Below are 20,601 nucleotides of genomic sequence, written 5' to 3'. Positions count from 1 at the left end.
AGTTATCACAAGCGGGACGTTTCCGGTTAGATCGCCTCTCACTTCCTATCCAGACCCACAACTACCTTGACCAAACCGCACCAGGAAAACACGGCCAACAATAAACCAAGGACCAACTCCAAATACGAAACCCCAGCTTGACCGAGCCAAAACCCACCCACCCAGCCAGAGGATCCCTTTCACAACAGCAAGAGGCTACTTACCGGATTATACAAATAATTACTGGAGAAGCTTCTACCGGGACACTGGCTCGAGAAGACGCCCCGGGTACTGCTTACTTACGCCCTGAACTCGGCGGCTGCAGCAGGGGAGCCCCTCCAGCGGGCAGCCCCGGCGTCGTGTCCACACCGGCGCTCGCATGGTCCTCGGAGCAGAGACATAACATAACTCACTGTTGGAGCATTCTTGCCGGTGGCACAGAGGTTTAATAACATCCCGAGGTCCGGTCATACACAAACACATTTTGGAATTACAAACAGCCGCAGTGCTGGGGCTAAAGTGTCGCCGCTCAGCCTCGATCTAAGGGGAACGTAGCCCTCTTTCCAAAAATAGTGGGCGCATGGGTCAGTCAACCTCCCGACTAGTGTGCCCTGTTTGCTATGTTCAAGTGACCTTAAAATAAAATATGATATCGCCACATAACAGAGATTAGGTGAAACGGAGATCTCACAAAATAAGGCACTTCCTTGAGCCCCTCATCTGCCAGAAACACGGCAGCCTTAATTATAATCACATATACCAAGTTATCACAAGTGGGACGTTTCCGGTTAGATCGCCTCTCAGTTCCTATCCAGGCCCACAACTACCTCGACCAAACCGCACCAGGAAAACACGCCCAACAATAAACCAAGGACCAACTCCAAATACGAACCCCCAGCTTGACCGAGCCCCAACCCACCCACCCAGCCAGAGGATCCCTTTCACAACAGCAAGAAGCTACTTACCAGATTATACAAATAATTACTGGAGAAGCTTCTACTGGGACACTGGCTCGAGAAGACACCATGGGTACTGCTTACTTGCGCCCTGAACTCGGCGGCTGCAGCAAGGAAGCCTCTCCTGTGGGCAGCCCCGGCGTCGTGTCCGCACCGGCGCTCGCACGGTCCTCGGAGTTGCTGAATCCTGATTGTCGCGGTCTCTGAAACTTCTGCGCGCGCAACGGCTGTGGCAAACGCACTTCCCAGGCCACGGGAGAGCATCTGCAGGTGATGAGGCTCATTCTTTTTTCTTTGTACAGAATCCGTGTTAACGACGATTCCAGCAATGCATATAAAAGCGACAATGGCACCCCCACCATTCAATAACTAGTGTATTTCCAATGTCTCCCACCCCTTCCGAATCCTGCAACATTTCTTCTATAAATTCAGCTCCCTTGCCCCTAAAGCCAGCAAAGCGAGCTCCGGCAGGAAAGCGGACCACGCCACAACACCACCATGTTTCTCCGAGGCAAAGCAGAAATGCCTCGGAGAAACGCGCCGTCATTTTGCGACTGGGGGGCATGTTTTTCTTTCTCTTCTCTTCCCATTGGCTGGAATGTAAAATTCCAGCCAATGGGAAGAGGAGAGAAAGAACATGAAAAAACACGCCCGAGTCCCAAAATGACAGGGCTTAAACTGACAGATGCCCCTCTTCTCCAATGGCTGGCCTCCGTTTAGGAAGCCAGCCAATGGAGAGGAGGGGCAGGTTCAAGCCCCACACTAAGAGAAATAAGATCTCGCCGGCGAGACTGCGTAAGCGCAGCCCACGCAGGCCGAGACCTAAAAAGGTCAGCTATACAAAAGTTAATCAAAATTAGGTTTCTAAAAATACACCTGCTTTAATCTATTAAATGTAGGCATTTTCCTTACACATACATCTTTGTTTTTTCGGCCCAGCCTTATTATGTTTCGTTCAATGAGCCTGAACATGCAGGTTCACTGAAGGTAATCCACATTTTATAAGTTTGATAGAAGAGTTTATCCTCTGCTGAGAAGAGATATAAGCAAAATGTACTTTCATTAATTCCACCCTGGACAAGGGTGGCAGCAATTCCCTCATACCACCAGAAGGAATGATAGCTTGTTTGTAGCAGCTGATTGTAGTTTAAGTGGTACAGCTAGTTTCACTGATAAGAGCCCTAGTCTTAATTTGTGTGTTTTCAAGGAGGTGCGACCAGGAGACCATGTGACATGACACCCCAAAGATTGATCTATTGCAGACAGGGAGGACTCCTTACATAAGGTATCAAGACAACTGATGTACGCGTCAAGAAGCAGTTTTATTGGGTCACTGAGCTGTAGTCTGACCAGAACACGAAGGACATCTTTGTGTTCGCTTTTTAACGATAACCTTATTGTACAGTCACGAGAGAGAGAACAGACGCAAGCGGTAAACATTTATCGTCAAATGGGGACATTTCCTTTTCAACCGACTGATCCTTTTCCTTGAACGCCCTCTGATGCACATGTGAGCCAGTGGTCAATAGGGCAGTGTTAGAAGTTCTAGGTTGGCACCCAGCCTCTGTGGGTTCCTCACACATACTTATTGCTGCAGATCCTTGATGCTTTTTAGTGACTCTGCACAAGCACGGAGCAGCTCACACAACTGCATACTGAACTCTACAGAGCCAGACTGCCGCAGCTCCTGTGCAGCCCAACCGATCTTCTGCAGTACTGCATCTTCTGCAGATGCTAGCACCACCTCAGAAGGCCTCTTGGATGGAGATGGGACCTGGGGAGCGATAGGAGTGGGCACTGTTGGTACAGTGACAACAGGCCGGGGCAGGGCTGCAGCAGCTCGAAGTCCAGAGGCAGCTCCCTCGCAGTGCTCTGGCCGTGGTACAGGTGGCAACTGGGCAGGCAGCAAGGGTTCAAGAGCAGGGTCCTCATTGGTCACGTTCTCAGCTGCGCTGGAAGCCAACTGACGTTCACGCACTTGGGAGAGGGCAGCTTGCGCATTCAAAGCTGTACAAGAAAGGAAGACAACAGATAGAAAGTTACTAAGAGAAAACAACAACTTCATCATGCATCCAATTGTATTTCCCAGGATCAGACAATCAGAGTCCAAGAGAACCACCTTACACATCCACAATCATCTCATGTGGGCAGGGGGAAGGAAGCCTGCCAAGCCAACTAGAAAGTATAACTGTTTAAACGAGAAAACATTGTTATTGACATTTTAATTTGGACCTTCACTGCAGAGGACTGACTGCAGCGTACTCCAGGAGCCAGATAGGCCATGACAAATTCCATGACATTACTCTATGAACATGACTCAATGCTGAAATAACTAACGGACTTGGCATTCTACAGTGAGGTCACGTTGGGAACCATTCTAATCCTCTATCACCTTAGGATGGAGACTTCTAGTGACAACGCTTGGTGTCAACTTGTACAGGAGCAATGACACTGATTATCAAAGTTCAGGGGTAATGGTGAGGTATGTAGGATGCAACCTTACAGAAGTTAGCCAAAGTCGTTCCAATAGCTAATATCAAGTTTCACCAGACAATACATTGCTTTTACTTGGAATACATAGCTGATGAGTGATCATTACCTCCAAAACAAAGACTGTCACCAAAAAACGTGTGCCATGCTCAATGTCTTTATTAACACAGCTGCTTCCCTGATACAGAGACAACCCCCTTTGGTCATCTTGTCAGCTACAAACAAGGCGCTAGTGCTATGCTTAGAGACAGAGGAGCTCCAGAGAATTAGCCTTCAAGCAGTTCAGTCCCCTCATCCTCTGTGGGCCTGTGACAGGCACGTTTCTTAAACAGGTCACCCAACACATCAACCTCTTATTGAGTGGCTAGAACTGCAGCCCAGAATATGTAGTTGCCTGCCTTACATCCATCCCTTAGACAGACGCTAACCTAACTACCATTACTTCACAAAATACATTCAAACTTTTTCACACTAAGCAAACCCAGATATCCCATGCTTGCATTCAGTCAATCATGCACCCATCTATCGGTTTACTCACTAGGCAGACCCAACATGTGTACACTACTTTAAGCACCTTCTGGCTCGCTACCCACCCACTAAAAGATAAATGCATACCTTGAGGTTCGATCTACCCATCACACAGCCAAACATGTCACAGTCCACAACCCTTCAACAATGTGTCAATGAAGTCCGACTGCTGCCCAATGTTACTACTGAAAACAGAACTCTATCCATGAAATTAAGTTTAAAAGAGCATTTGTAAAGTCAAAAGGTCTAATCTTAGACAGCCTGCAATGTTTTTATTCATTTTTTGGACACACTCGTGTAAAAGTTTAAACGTAATAAAAAAATAAACAAGCTGCAGACTAAAGGTGAGACTGAAAAAAACACAACAATATGAAAGTTGAGATTAGACTTCCACACCTGGCACTGAAGAGAACTACTTTTAAGGTGAATGTGCACAGGCAAAATGCAATCACTCACGGTGAAGACAGCCAATGTCTGAACTGAGCTGACCCAAACCCCCATGCAGTATGCTGTGGTGATTAGTGGAATCAAAATGCGAATGACACTTGTACAAACCAATAGACTATGAAGCTGACTGGAAGACTATGTATATGCGTGTGTCTATATATTTATGATATTTGGGGGAGCAGTTAAAGCTATATCTAGACCAGACCTCGAATGAGTCTTTAAATATATCCTAGCCCTTTCTGGGGAAGCAGTGGAGAGAGGGCAGTTTCGGCTGACCTCAGTGGATCTACTATTGTGGTCAACCCTAAACACAGGAAGGACCAGATGGGGTGCTCTTCTTACAAGATTATGGCTAATATTCTAGGTATACGGCTAGCAAGGGTGATAGGGTCTTAGATCCACTATGATCAAAACAGCTTTATATTTAATTGGGGAACCTGACACTTTATTAGGCGACATCAGATGGTCATGGTGGGGGCAGCTGAGTTGAACGGGACGGCAGCCTTGTTCTTAATAGATTTCGAGAAGGCATTTGATTCAGTTTGTCTGCCTTTGGTGTTTCAGATCTTACAAAGAATGTATTTTGGCTTTTGCTTGCGTCACATGCACACATTATATCAGGCATCTTGGGCACGACTGAAGGTGAATAGAGTGCTATCTCAGCCATTTCAGATTGAGAAAGGTACACTTCAGCCCCCCCTTTTCCGCTCTCCTTTTTAGGTCTCGCCTGAGCCAGCGTATGCGCTGCTCTGGCGAGACATTTAGGAGTGGAGTTTTAGAAATCTGACAGCCGCTTTTTTTGGTGGCATAGAGCGTGCGGGTGCGCGCACAATGACTAGCAGAGGCGCCATCTGGCCTTCCTCTCTCGTCATGGTGCACGCACATCGCACACCACTCGCCAGCCTGCTTTCACTTAAGCGCGCGCGCACCAGGAACAAGGGTCTCTTATACAAATCATATAAACAACTGAATGTACATAGGGATATAATGAAGCCTGTTACAATATCCTTGGTGCAACAATATTTACTGTTGCATGGCTAAACACTTTTAAAGTCACAAAAGCGAGACCTATTGACTATGCCAATGCTTGTTGCGCTAGTGATCGAGCCACTGGTGCAGTGGAGTGGACGAGAGGCGGGTCTGTGGGGAATTAAATGGAATTCAGGCACTAAGATTGTGTCTCTTTATATGCAGATGTTCTCCTGGTCTGCCTGCAAAAGCTTGAATGTTTTATGGCGCAGCTCTTCAAAATGCTCCAGATATATGGTAATGCAGCCGGCTTTCACATTAATCATTTCAAGATACAGTATGTTCCACTCACTGGACAACAAGCATATGTTCTGGTACGGACATGCTTGTGGGATCCAGGGAACTACTAGCTATTTCTGAAGGGCCGCATGACCAAACATCCACAGTTTTGCTGGAACCTCAATATTGGTTCACACCTGGCACATACTAGGGGTGAGGTATCGGCCTAGGAAAAGCTGTCCCTCTCACTCATGGAGCATGGAGACCTTTTTCAGATGATAATATTGCCAAGGTTTTTATACATACTTAAACATTTGCCATACATGCTACAGAACACCTTATAATAGATATTTACACTATACTTAGCAAGTTCCTGTGGGCTGGCTTTCAACCCCAGGTATCACGGGCCAAATGCATCCAGGCGCCACATGATGGGGGCTTAGGGTACCGGACCTCTGCGGCTAATACTGGGCGTCACAGTTGTTGGTCATTAATGACTGGAGCTATTGTGACACTCAGGACAGGACATTCCAACTGGAGTAGGACCTGCTGCAGACCTGGAATTTAGAGGCAGTTATGTAATGGCTTGTCTGTACCCAAGAGCATCCCACAGCCCATCAGGATCCCACTAATTTGTTGGCACAGGGCACTGAAGCACATTAAATGGTTCTAAAGAATAACTCCGGAAACTCCCTTGAGATGGCGCAGTTTAATGCTAGAGGTTTCGAATTCTGAAGGGGTTTGGACCCCGGGACCGATGTGACATCTCTAAAGTAGGAGAGGCGTAGGAAAGGACACACATTAAACTATTCGCCTTGCTAAAGCAGGAATACATGCTTCAGGGTTCCCAATCCCTTTGCCATTTGCAACTTAGGCTTGCACTCCACCAACATAACCACCTCTTGTCAGCAGACCCTGAATTCAACTAGACTGTGATGGAACCACTGACGTCAAAGGGCATGTCCTCATACATAAATCGTTAGTGGTCAACTTTGCAGACTCACATCTATAGCTACGTGCTAAACGGTAGAGAGATGTTGGCCCCATTGATGAAGACAGCGGAGGGGGAAGCCAAGATGGCGGTCAGATGTTTGGCCATAATGCAATTCAAGGTGTTTCACAAGACTTACTGAGACCATTTCAAGCTTTGACACACAAGGAGGAGAAGGGACTCCTCATGGCCGCATTGCAATGAGGATTGTTCAGGTTTCTTCCATATAATGTGGGCACATCTGAAGATCGCCCAATATTGGTCCAACATTTATGCTAGCTTGAGTGGAAATAGTGGGTTACCCTGCATGCCCTTACCCAAAACATGCTATTGTGGGTATAGTTAAAAAAGGGGATTGAGGCAGTGGGAGCCTGCTATTTGTTGGCCATGGGTTGCTTATTGGCAAAAAGGGACATTACTAGGTAATGGATTGCACCAGATACACCAAATGTTGTTGAGTGGACAGGGGGAATGGACATTTGTGCTGTAGCCGAGCGCACAGTCTACAAGGCACAAGAGTGCCCACATCAATACCAATTGATATGGGATGTATAGTTGGATCATGGGGCCTGAGAAGAATGCTTGGCGGAGAACTGAGAAGTAAAAACTGCACAGACAAAGCAGCAAGGGGGAGCACCAAAAGCCCTACAAAAATAAACAAAAATGAGAATGCCAAGCTGGAGCAGAGCTCTAACAAAAATAGCCCAAGCAGCTCCGCCGCGTCCCAGTGGAAGGAGCCCTGGTCCATGCAGATACATTGATAGCAAGCAACCTGAAAAACTTGACCTGGAAACCTGCAATATGTGACTCATTCGCCATGCAGAACTGAGGGGTTCAGTATTTGGAAGCGGTCTTCTGAACCTGACCCTCAATACTATCCATCTGGAGGGCGAGGAGAGTTCACAAGGGTAAATAAGCAAAGAAAGGAATGACAGCAGCCAAATACGCCCACCACATGCAATGACTGCCATGGACGTGGAAACAGAATTCTCTAATTTAACGCAAGAAGAGTGAGACGAGATGCTGGCTTCATTAATGACAGAGATGGACCTCGAAAATACAAGAGTGGAAAGTTTACTCCCACTCAGGGCTCAGAGCAAATTGACCAGTCAAACAACAGATTGTGGCCAATTTCAACATAAAATAGCTAGGACAGCCCATAAGAAATGAAATCATAGAGGCCCAGGAACACCAGTGAGTTATTATTTAAACAGGCACAAATGGATCCTGGGAGGAGGGACTTGAAGGGCCTAAACTTGCTTGATAAACTAAAGCACTTAGGTCTACTGGTCTCTAATGGCCGCCTCAATAGGGATATTCCCCCAGCTCTCTCATTTCTGCCAACGGAAACTCTTCAATAGACTACACACTGGTATCCCTACCCTCACTACACTCAGTCTTCTCCTTTAAAATGGGTTTAAGACCGGAAAGCAATCATCTCCCCAGGAGTGGGAACTCACCTTTGACCTGGTAAAATACACACACAGTAGAACCTGAAGACCATGCATATTCTTCTGACAATGGGAGTCAAATGTTCCTCAGCAACAATAGGAACTTAGGCGCAAAAAACTGAATTCCAACTAAAAAAAAACTGACAACTAAGGAACTCAGTTACAGAAAACTGGGAGTCTTTCACAGACTTTTTTTTTTCAAACAGTTCGCCACATGAGCCAACCCAGTAAAGACCCGATCAGTACCTATTCCACTGAATAGTCAAAAATGACACTAGGTCGGCGCTTTGAAACAAGTAAACAGAAAGGTTAGTAAGGCCATTCAAGCAGTCTGTAGGGCCCCATTCAACACAAATTACATTGCCATCCTGAGGGCCACTAAACAGGAATTCAAGCGGGAAATATGGGTCATCAAGAGGCAAAATATAGAAACCTTCTGGAACAAACTTTTCTTGAACATCAAGCCCCTCAACTCTAACTTGATCTGGAAAATGTTGAATGCCCCTAAAAATCCTTCATAGCTCGCGGGTAACATCGGAGGCAATAGAAACAAGCGCCACTTACTACGGGTGGGTCTTACTCTCGCCAAGAGGGATATTGCAAGGTTATGGAAGTTGGATAAACCTTCGACAGTAAGGGCATGGAAAAAGGGATGGACTTTTGCATGGGGCTACAATTACCAGTCTTTAAGGCTTGGGGATGTCAACAGAAACACACAAAAATATGGAGGAGATGGGTGGAATCCAGCAGACTAGCGCTAGAAGTTCATGCATCGATTTAGAATGCAATTGACTCTCCAAACTTACAATCGTAAGGAGTATCATGTCTATGATTGTTCTTCATGGACTTCAACGCTACCTGGGGACTGATTTATCAGAATACAAGGAATCAGGCATTGGGTTATGATTGGTCAGTTAACACGTGACACGATAAATGTATGTAGCCCTTTGGGCTATTTTGTCATACAGATACAATAAAATTTGTTATGAAATTTGTTATGAAAAAAAATACTTCACAGCTTCGTCTGGAATACAGCATCTTACAAGAAACTTGGACGCTCACTTACTCGCCCATTTCCAATTACATATCGGCACAAGTATAACAGTACAAGCCTTATATGTCGACCTGCTTAAGTGAACTGGACTAGCAGTCACGCCACCATTGGTCCCAGACAGTATGCTTACTATTGTTGCCAACAATATAAACCAGCAGATATTAAAGGGAAGAATTACTAGAACTCCAAGCCCAAATGGCATCCCCCAGGGTATTAACAAGACTAACCTGAAAAAATGGGCTGAGGCAATGGCTCTACTTTTTAGCCACGCCCTAAAGGGAGCAATGATCCTAGCCTCATGGAAAGGCACCATCATCTTTCCTATTTTTAAAGGAGGTAACAAACTTGAGCCAGTGAATTACAGGCGGAAAGCCTGAATTGACAATCAGGCAAAATACTACACTGGGATCCTACGGGAGCACCTCCTTTAATTGGCTACCTCAAATTCAATAATCCTGTTTAATCAAACAGGTTTCACAAGAAAAACTGGAACCTCGACAAACATGATGGTTTTGTCACTCACCTGCGACTCCTCGAGATGTGCAAAACCTCCTACCGCTGCTACATCGACTACCAAGCTGCCTTTGACTTTGTAAACTGGAACAGGATCTCAAGGAAACTAAAAAACATGGCTCATCCCCCGGCCCTTTCTAGAGCACTTGAAAATCTATACTCTAACACTTGGGTCAGAATCAAGCTGGCGAGCTGAGCCAACTTATCAAAGGCCATTTCAACAACTAGCAGACTCAAACAGGGGTGTGTACAGGCCCCCACAATATTTAACCTATTCCTGGCAGATCTTCCCCTAGCCTTGTCTGCTATAAATTCATGCGCTCCAAATTCTGGGTCAATACAATTATCAAATCTTCTGTATGACCATGAGCTGATGCTACTTAGCCTATCAGGGTTGGCATGCAGGCTCTTCTGTGGGCCACCCAAGTATATTCTTCGACGAATGGATTGAAAATAAACAACAAAAAGGCAAAAATCATGATTCTCTCCAGAAGCAGACCCAAAGCAAAGGCCAGTTGGCTTCTTGATCGATTGTAACAAGGACGATGAAAAAAGAGAATACAAATATATTGTCCTCTTATATGACAGCATCGGCTCATATAAAACAAACAAGGAAGAAATTGAAAGAAAAGGGATAGCGCTGGCAGCAGGGCTAACGGTCATGTTCAGGAATTTAAATGGTCACTTCTTTAGCCCTCCATTTTAGAAATCCCTACGGCAAAAGTGATTTTCACTCTGGCCCATGGAAGCGAGGCTAACTGGGCAGAGACTCACAAACTCTGGACATTACGATTGCAAAAATGTACAGGCAAATTTTCGGGCTACCCCGTTACACTTTACCGGCCCAGATCAGGCTGGAGTTCGGCTAACAAAACAGTCTTTTGCCAGGGAAGCAGTTTTGCCATCACTCGCGACAGGCTTAAACCTGCAAAGCAATATACCAAAAACTCTTATGCGTCAGAGGAAATAACTAAAAGATCACACTCACCAGCGAGAAATTATCACAGGGAAACAATTGACCTGTTTGGGGTACAAGAACTATGACCGGCAGCGGCGGAATACGAAATGATAAAGCGCAGTTAATAATTCGTCTAAAATATTATCATCCCTAGAAGACAGGGCAACCCTAGTAAAACTCGAACCCGCATGACATGCCATGGGAGAAGGTAGAAGGGAAAGCCACTTGTCGACAATGCAGCCTCTCGAATGAGGACTTGGTACATGCTATAGGCCTCTGTAAATCTACCTTAGGCCTACGTCGACGATGGCTGCGCCCTCTCTGGAATTAGTTAGGGTTGTGCACCTTCAGACAAGCCATACTGGCCTCCCTCAACTCAGCAGACCAGAAATTAATAAGAGGAGCAAGAGAGGCCGTATCGTCCTACAGTGAGGTATGGAGCTACCACAATGCCAAGTGAAAGGCATATTATTACTAAGTCATCCCATGATATATTTGACATCATCAGCCAGTTTGGGCTTTTTTTTTTTAAACCAAATGCATATTGCACTCTGGGACTTTTCTTTTGTTATTATTCAACGTAAGTACAGGCTCTAAATTGCAAAATGCGACTTAGACTAGCTAAAGAGTGAAGACTAGCTGAAGATGTATCACATGACAATGCCATCTAGCAGCTGAAAAAGGGTGGTTTTTCAATAGCAAGGGGTGAAACAGCACATGACTCATGCTTTTTATGTCTGACCTACCTGGGTTATCTTTGTCCACGTCTGAGTCGAGCTCCTGGCATGCCACGCAATACAGCTTCCGCTGCTTATCCTGGAGCAAGATAGTCTGTCAAGAGAAAGGGCAAGGAGTAAAGCCGGCACAAGGACACAGAAGCACAAAGTGTAGTGAAACCGCTCTGCTACCACTACGAACCTTTCTCTTCAATTATAATGCTTCCTTTATACCCACACCCCTTTAAATTGATCAGCACCTAGACATTACCAAAAATTATCGGGCTCTTCCATTTAGCAAGTAGCAACATCAAGCACGTTGTCTTTGAGGGACATTCAATCAATCAACTATAAAAGATCTATCGCTAGATAATGCTGTGAACAGAAAAATTAACAAGCAGCAAGAGAGCAATCCGTGATGGGACACTGCAATCAGTACATATGATTGTAAATGAATGTTAAATAGTATAATGAATCAAAACTGTAAAAAAGGCACTATAACAGTAAATTAAAGATCGACACAAAGCACACGTTACTACTTGTGTAACGATATATCTGTAAGAGACATTAGTTAGTGATAGATTCCTTACCTTAGAATATCCCCAGGCGTCAGACTGGATCCGGAAACTTTTGCGTAGCAGTACCCTTGCGCGTTGGTAGGCGTCGTCTGTGGCTCCGCGTCCGTCGCCGTGGGCGCCGTGATGACGTCGTCGGAGTACTTAGACGCCGCCTCCGCGTGCTGACATCAGTTCTTAGACACAGCTTTTCTGCGCCAGAAACGCAGAGCTATGCCAAAAAACAACACTGGTGCCTAGAAACTAGGGCCCTGAAAGGGGATGACCTTAACCCTAGATATCGGCTCGCAGAACGGGGAGGATGGGTGGGTCGGTAAGGAATCTATCACTAACTAATGTCTCTTACAGATCTATCGTTACACAAGTAGTAACTTGTTCATCTGAAAGAGATGTTAGTGATAGATTCCTTACCTTAGAATAGATACCCCAGCAATACCAACCCCGGTGGTGGGTCTGCGAACCAATAATCACACCAGAAAGTCCTGGAGGACAGAAAGGCCAAAGAAGCCATCCCTCCGGACTTGGCTGTCCAGGCAATAGTGTCTTGCAAACGTGTGCAGCGAGGCCCACGTAGCCGCCTGAGAAAATGTCCTGCAAGGGCACACCTCGGCCCAAGGCAGTTGTAGTCGCTGTGGCTCGAGTGGAATGAGCTCTCAGCCCAACAGGGGGTTCCTTCTTTGCCAAGGAGTAACACGCCTGGATACACAAGATGATCCACCACGAGATGGTCTGCTTGTGTACCGCTTTCCCCTTCATAGCGCCCACGTAACCAACAAAGAGTTGGTCATCCACCCGGAACTGGCGTGTGCGATCCAGATAGAACGAGAGCGCACGTTTTGGGTCAGACGGTGGAGCCTCTCTTCCTCTCTCTTGAGGGATGCGGAAAGAAGGTGGGCAAGGTGATGGATTGCCCAATGTGGAAGGCCGTGACCACCTTGGGTAGGAAAGAGGGCCTTGTCCGCAACACAACCTTGTCCGGATGGACTGAAAGGAAAGGAGGTTTACAGGATAGAGCCTGGAGCTCACTCACTCTCCTTGCAGAGGTGATGGCTACCAGGAAGGCAGTCTTCAAAGTAAGAAGGCAAAGAGGACAGTTGTGGAGTGGCTCGAAGGGAGCGCACATCAGAAATGTAAGAACCAAGTTCAAGTCCCACTGAGGCATCACATAGGGAACAGGTGGAAACGTGTGTGTGATGCCTTTCAGGAATCTATATACAATAGGGGACTTGAACAAAGATGGTTGATCAGGCAGCCTTAGGAAGGTTGAAAGGGCAGAAAGAGAGCCCTCCTGGGCAAGAGAAAGAAGAAAGAGAAGAACCTCAGAAAGAGGGGCAGAGAGAGGATCCACAGCCTTTGCTGTGCACCATGCCACAAATCTGTTCCACCTGCAGGCGTATACCGACTTTGTGGAGGGACGCCTGGCTGCCAGAATGATGTTACAGACTTCAGGAGGCAAGTCAAATGGCCTCAACTGTCGCCGCTCAATCTCCAAGCATGGAGGTGGAGACTGGACAGGTTCGGGTGGAGGACCGTCCCCTGCTGCTGCGACAGAAGGTCCTCCTGAAGAGGCAGACAAACCGGGGGATCGACTAACATACTGAGTAGCTCGGGATACCAGTACCTTCGTGCCCAGTCCGGAGCCACAAGGATGACTTGTGCCCGGTCGCGCCTGATCTTCTTCAGCACTCTGGGCAGAAGTGGTATAGGCGGAAAGGCGTACAACAGACCGCAACTCCACTCGCGACGAAAAGCGTCTCCGAGCGAGTGCCGCCTTGAAAATTCCAACGCGCAGAACAGATGACATTGCGCGTTCTCTTCGGTGGCGAATAGATCTAACCAAGGCTCTCCCCACTGCAGAAAGAGACCTTGCGCCACGTCAGAGTTCAGACGCCATTCGTGATCCATCATGCCCCCTGTGGCTGAGTTCGTCCGCCCTGGCGTTCAGAGAACCTGCCAGGTGTTGAACCACCAGGGTCACACCCTGATGTTCCAGCCATTGCCAGAGGCGCAGAGCCTCCTGGCAGAGGGTCCACGACCCCACCCCACCCTGTTTGTTGCAGTACCACATGGCGGTGGTGTTGTCCGTGAACACCTGCACTACACACCCTCGGACAGAGGGGAGGAATGCCTTCAGTGCTAGACGAATCGCCCGCAGCTCCAAAAGGTTGATATGGAGCCGGGACTCCGCCGGAGACCAGAGGCCTCTGATCTCCGCCTTTCCCATGTGGCCTCCCCAGCCCTGGAGGGACGCGTCCGTCACACTACGTGCTCCGGTTGGGGAAGGGAGAGGAATCTGCCGCTGACCCAATCGCGGTCCGTGAGCCACCACTGCAGCTGTCTCGCAGTGCCCTCCGAGATCAGGACATGGTCGGACAGGTTGCCCTGATGCTGGGCCCACTGAAACTTCAGGTCCCACTGCAGAGCCCGCATCCGCCAACGGGCGTGATGCACCAGAAGGATGCAGGAGGCCATCAGCCCCGGAAGCCGCAGCGTCAACCTGACCGAAACTCGGGATAAAGGCTGGAAGATTGGAATCAGAGCCTGTATATCCCGAACCCGCTGTTCGGGTGGGTAAACCCGAAACTGCGCCGAGTCGAGAACCGCTCCGATGAAAAGGAGCTTCTGAGAGGGGCACAGGTGTGACTTCGGCACATTGATGGAGAACCCCAGCTGGTGCAAGAGGTCTGCCGTCGTCTGGAGGTGGCTGACGACTGTCTGGGGCGAGCCCGCCTTCAACAACCAGTCGTTGAGGTAGGGGAAGACTAAAACCCCTAACCTGCGCAGATAAGCTGCGACCACCGCCATCACCTTCGTGAACACCCGTGGGGCGCTGGTAAGGCCGAAGGGGAGCATGGTAAACTGAAAGTGCTCGTGGCCTACCGTGAACCCCAGGTAACGCCGGTGGGCCGGCAGGACGGGGATGTGGAAATAAGCGTCCTGCAAGTCCAACGCTACCATCCAGTCTCCTGGGTCCAGGGCAGCTAAGACCTGAGCCAGAGTCAGCATCTTGAACTTCTCCTTCCGGAGGAAGCTGTTGACGTTCCGTAGGTCCAAGATAGGGCGTAGGCCCCCTTTGCCCTTCTTGGGTACCAGAAAGTAGTGGGAGTAGCAACCACGTCCTTCTTCTGGCCCAGGAACCCGCTCGATGGCCCCCTTGGCCAAGAGGGCCGAAACTTCCTCCTGTAGAAGCCGCAAGTGATCCCCCGATACGCCGTGGTATTGCGGTGGCATGGCTTGAGGGGTCGTCTCGAAGGGGAGGGAGTAGTCCCTCCGGACGATCTGCAGCACACACCTGTCCGAAGTGACAGTGCGTCAGTAAGAATGGTGATGGCGAACCCTGCCCCCCACTGGCGTCACATGGGCCGAGAAGTACGGACTAGGAGGGTTTAGAGGCAGATGCTGCGGGGGAAGGTGTGGACTGGTCTCGCCGTTGTCCCCGACCGCCTCCACGGCGATTTCCACGCCGCCACCGCGCTGGATGTTAGTCTGCGGCGTGTGGCTGGCAGCACGTGTGGGGGCGCCCCTTCCTTGGCCACGAAAGGAGCGAAAGGCACCCGATTGCTGGCGCGGGGCCGAGAGGCCCAAGGACTTGGCCGTAGCCCTGGAGTCCTTAAGGCGCTCAAGTGCATGGTCTGCCTTGTCGCCAAAAAGGCAACGGCCATCAAACGGCATGTCCATCAGAGTGTTTTGGACATCTGCCGAAAAGTTGGCGGGCCTCAACCAGGCGTGGCGTCTAACCGCCACCGTCGTTGCCATCGCTCTACCTAGTGAGTCGGGGGTATCTAGCCCACACCGGATAGAATATTTGGCTGCAACCCGACCCTCCACAAGGGCTTGGCCGAGTTTGGCCTGTACCTCCAACAAACACTCTGGCAGCACTTCCGCAACCGTCTCCCACAGGGAGTGGGTGTAGCGGCCCAAGAGGCATGCAGTATTGGAAGACCGCAGTCCCAGACTAAGGGAGGAGAAGATCATTTTTCCGTACTGCTCGTACCTCTTGGATTCCTTGTCCGGCGGAGCCGACGGGAATGCGGTCTGGGAATTGGAGGCCTGGATGACCAGGCTCTCGGGGGTGGGGTGGGTAGACAGGAACCATGGGTCGCCCGGGGCCGGGCGGTGGCGTCTGGCCATGTTCCTATCTACAGGCGAACCCGTAGCGGGCCTGGACCAAGTGCCCAAAAGAACGTCGGTCAAGGCCTCATTAAAGGGCAGCAGAGGCTCGGCCGAGCTTGACTGCGGTTTAAGGACCTCAGTGAGGAGGTTAGTCCTCACGGCCGCGACGGGGAGCTCAAGGCCCAAGGCCCTGGCAGCCCTCATCAACACCACACTATAGGTTGCCCCCTCCTCCGAAGCCACGGTAGGAGCTGAGACAAAACCAGTGTCTGGAGAGGTGTCCAGGCCACTGGCTTCTCCAAGTTTCCCTGTCCAGTCCTCTCGTTACTGACACTCTCGGGTCAGAGGGTCCTCAGACCCCTCCCAATCCTCCTCATCACCCATCTCCTGATACTCAGGGTTCTCAATTAATGGGGCCTGTTCATAGAAGTGAAAATCTCCAAACGCCGTCGAAAGCGGCACCCAGCGGCGCCGTTCCGACGTCGGAACAGGAACGAAGGAGGCATCGGGGGCGGCGGCGCCCGAGGACGGCGCCGGAGGCGGCACCGGACGGACCGACGCCGGGGGGGTCGTAAGGTCCACCGTCGACGATCCAGATCCCAAAGGAGGTCCATAGGGGTCCCGCGGCACCGGGCCCGAAGGCGCTAGCGGCGTCGGGACCGCTTGACCCTGCGGCACCGGGCCCGAATGCACCGGCGGTGTCGAGATAGTGGGGCCCCAAGGCGCCGGGCCCGAAGGCGCCAGCGGTGGAGCCGAAGCACCCAACGGCGTCGGTCCGAAGTCCCCGACCCGCTAGGGGCCCCAGACGGGTCCGCTGGGCCCGAAGGCGCCGCGGAGCCCGTCGGAGGAGAGAGGGACCTCATGGCCATGAGGAAGCACTCGATCTCCTCCGGCGTCGCGTCTCGCCCAGGGACCGGAGGGTGTGGAGCGGGACGCGACGCCCGCGACTCCGAAGGAGCCGCGTGGGCGGTGTCACCCAAACCCCCGGCCGCATTGCGCGAGCGTCGGGGGGAGTCAGAAGAGCGATGACGCCTCTTCGACTTCTTGTGCTTCTTACCCGACTTTGACTTCGACCCGGAGGAGTGGTGTCGACTCTCGGAACTGTGGTGGCTCCGAGCCCGCGACCTGCCCCTCATCCTCCCATGGAACAGGGACCTCTCACAGTGCGGGACCGACTGCCGGAGTTCGAGTCGCCTGCGGGACCGCTCCCGCCTGGCTTTGGAAGAGAGGGCCCGGCAGTCGGAGCAAGCCTTGTCGTCGTGGTCGAAACCTAGACAAGTTAGGCACAGGTGGTGAGGATCCGTGACCGACATCGTGCGGTCGCAATCCTCACAGTGCTTGAAACCAGGCATCCCTAGGCACCGATCGGAGTCGTAAAGACTTCGAAGAACAATCAAAAGGATCAAAAGAGTTAGTCAAAAATTGACTAAGGGTTACTGCTTTTTCCAGATCTGCGCTTGCTGGCGCGGAAAAAAGAAGAACTGATGTCAGCACGCGGAGGCGGCGTAAGTACTCCGACGACGTCATCACGGCGCCAACGACGGACGCGGAGCCGCAGACGACGCCTACCGACGCGCAAGGGTACTGCTACGCAAAAGTTTCCAGATCCAGTCTGACGCCTGGGGATATTCTAAGGTAAGGAATCTATCACTAACGTGTCTCTTTCAGATAAGAAGTAGCAGGATTTGATCCGGTCTTTAAAGCTCCTTTCCTGATCCTTACATAAAGAGGCAGGTACAATTCTGGTTAGACTGAACTGTCAAATGACAGTAACTTTCTCTCAGCGACAATATAAATACGCCCATCTAACATATATTTTCTCTCAGCGACAATGTAAATATGCCCATCTAACATATATTTTCACTAATGTGTAAGTACAAGAGTGTTACTTCTAAATTTAATTTGACTCCAATAACCCAGTAATAATTATTGAGCGTTGACACATTCCAAGAAATGGTCATTCAGGATCTGAGTTTTAAAAACTCCAAGATCCTCTGAGGCGGATATTTTTTTCGAAGCTATGAAACTAAAAAAGCCACGCTTTATATTATTGACTGATGGGAAAAAGACTGGGTGGACGGAGTTTCTCAGGTTCTCTTTCAGACACAAAATATCGACAATGTTCCAACAAACAAAATGTATATTAATTCATAATGCACCCTGGACCCCACATTAACTATTTAAAATAGGTCCATCTTCTGTACACAAATCTATGTTCTGTAGATAAATGGTGGGTGTTGTGATAGGAATGACCCCGGCGTGGCTTAAAGCGTGTGCACCCTACCTTAAGTTCCCCAAAGCAAGTTCCCCAAACTTTTTGAGTTTTTTTGCTTCAGTGCACATGAGAATCATGCAAGTATGCTGAAGGCCTGCGACAGGGGACAAGCTCAGAGGTCTGGATGGGTACATCAAGTCCACCAATCTTTCAGTTGAGAGAAACTACTGCTGTCTCACTAGACTAGGAAATACAGACAGTGGGGACAGCAGATAATCATGGTGTTTGCACTGAAAATGTGCGGCAAAATAGACATGGTAGGTAAGGCCAGCCAGGCAACCTACCCACCTACTTCCGAACTTTGGTATGCACGATCCCAAAGGGTGACCCTTTAAGACTGAAGCAATACAAAGATGTGCAGCTTCACTGTGGATGCAGGGTTGTAAACTCTAGCAGCTGCACTTATGACAAAATGATCAAAGACCAAGGTATATGTATCCTCTTCAATCCTACCTGCATGATTTGTTTTGCAACTTGGGGATCCTGGAGAACACGAACTAGGGGGCATCTTTAGCCCCCCCCCATCAAAGTCCAGTAACAATATTTCCAAGCTCCACGTATCTTTGGGCTCTACTATCATTTTTCAGATTACTACGTTTGCATTATTCAGAACCCAATACTAGATATCTACAACAAAACATTTTGCAAACGGATTGTTACAGGTAAGTAACATTTTCCTTCTCTGGGCCAACATACTCTCTCAGGACTATTTTTGATCTACTGGGCACAGTTTCCGACTGGGGACGGGACTGCACTCCATGTAGGGCACAATGGGGGTGAGAAAGTTGTAGCTTATCATGTACATCGTCCTAATATTGTTCAATCTTTTCAGAAAGAGATAATACATTTAGTCGCTGGTATTTTTCACTTGTTTAATGGTAGCTGGTCTATCCCATGTTAATTCAGCATCCTAATAAAAAACTTTCTTCGATTTTAGAGATAAAATCATAAAAGAACCCTGAATGCACTTTCTCATAGGCTACTCGCCCTCCCAGGACTGTGTAACTCTGGAAGACAACTTAATGCATAAGCCTAAGCCTAGGAAAGATACCTGGAGCTGAAAAGTAGGTACTATGCTTTTCCGTAGCCACTCTGTTGTCACACCAAAAAAATAAGACTGAGGTAACCGTTCTTAACTTCTAAACCCATGAGCATCTCACATACACTACCAGAATCATTTGCAGAGCAAGATCACCAGCAACACACGTACAGCTCATACATTCAAGTAAATTATCCTTGGAAGCTTTTCAGGCACCCAAGTCTGAGCCATTATCAACAATCATTTGGTGACATGAACATTCCCAAGTGTACTTAAAACATCCGACAGGAAACCTTTTCTGAAGAAACATGGTCTTTACCTTATATAGCCTTTTAACTCTGCCAATAACAATAGTCCACTACTAGGCAAAATAACAGAAATATCTGCCATTTATAAATTTTGATTTCTGAGGAGGCATTCACTGTCTTATCTAGGCCTGGAAGGTGAACTTCGCGCCTTTCGCGAAGTTTTCTGCACTCCGTGGAGCTCGCAGAGTGCAGAAAATTCCGAGTTTTTTCCCCGCTGGCAATCGCGAACTGTAAGTTTGCGAGTGTGAACAGTAAGTTTGCGAGCACGAACAATACGTTTGCGAGTGCGAGCTGCCGCTCGGGTAGAATTTCTACCAGAGCGTCAGAAATACCAGCACAAACTGCAGTTTGCACTACACTCCGCCACTCGCGGTACTTCGTAGAGTTTTTTAGGATCTTTGAGGCGTCCGCGTAGCAAAACTACGCAAACTACGCCCAGGAGTGGTCTTATCAGAGCACTAAAGAATAGACACACAGACTATCACTGAGTTCAACCATGAAAGAAAGCACAAACCTGCCATTTATTCAGCTGGTGTAGTTCACATGCATGCCGAGTCTGTGGCTGGGTATTGCAATGGAGAAAGAAATACAACACAGAGAAGCTCTTGTTTGCCAGGATAGCTTTGGTATGTATCTTGAAGACATTTGAAGCACCATGTGCTCTCTTCTACGCGCACAGAGGCACCGTTTGTTTATTCGTTCCAACAATTGCCCTTCCATGAAAGAGGAATACTTTTGTGCTTCTTAAGTAATTAAATATAACTACGGATTTTCTTTCATGTTGGTATCCTGTTCTGCCAAGACCTCTTGCACTAACCACAGGAGGAAGAAGCTGCAGTTACCAACACTTCTTGTATCAGGTAAAGCTACTGAGGCAGTGTTTTTGTCTCCATGTCACTAGGGTTCAATGTAATATCAATTTTGTTGTACGGATGTCTGAATGCAGGAAGTAGGTGAGCT

At 48.7% G+C, this 20,601-nt stretch overlaps 1 protein-coding gene across 1 annotated transcript in view; it reads right to left on the bottom strand.

The window, feature by feature from the left end:
- Window positions 1–2,238: 2,238 nt before the first annotated feature.
- ZNRD2 (zinc ribbon domain containing 2) overlaps window positions 2,239–20,601 on the bottom strand; it is a 91,809-nt gene continuing 73,446 nt past the window's right edge. Inside the window, exons 3-4 of the mRNA XM_086938335.1 lie at window positions 11,362–11,446; window positions 2,239–2,942 (exon numbers count right to left, since the gene is read on the bottom strand). Coding sequence (XP_086794461.1) covers window positions 2,521–2,942; window positions 11,362–11,446 — 507 coding nt within the window. The 3' untranslated portion in view covers window positions 2,239–2,520. The remainder of the gene's footprint in view (window positions 2,943–11,361; window positions 11,447–20,601) is intronic.

The sequence above is a fragment of the Lissotriton vulgaris genome, chromosome 9 (assembly GCF_964263255.1).
Source record: "Lissotriton vulgaris chromosome 9, aLisVul1.2, whole genome shotgun sequence".
NCBI lineage: Eukaryota > Metazoa > Chordata > Amphibia > Caudata > Salamandridae > Lissotriton > Lissotriton vulgaris.
The sequence above is the reverse complement of the archived record's forward strand: the minus strand, read 5'-3'. Positions and strand labels throughout refer to the sequence as shown.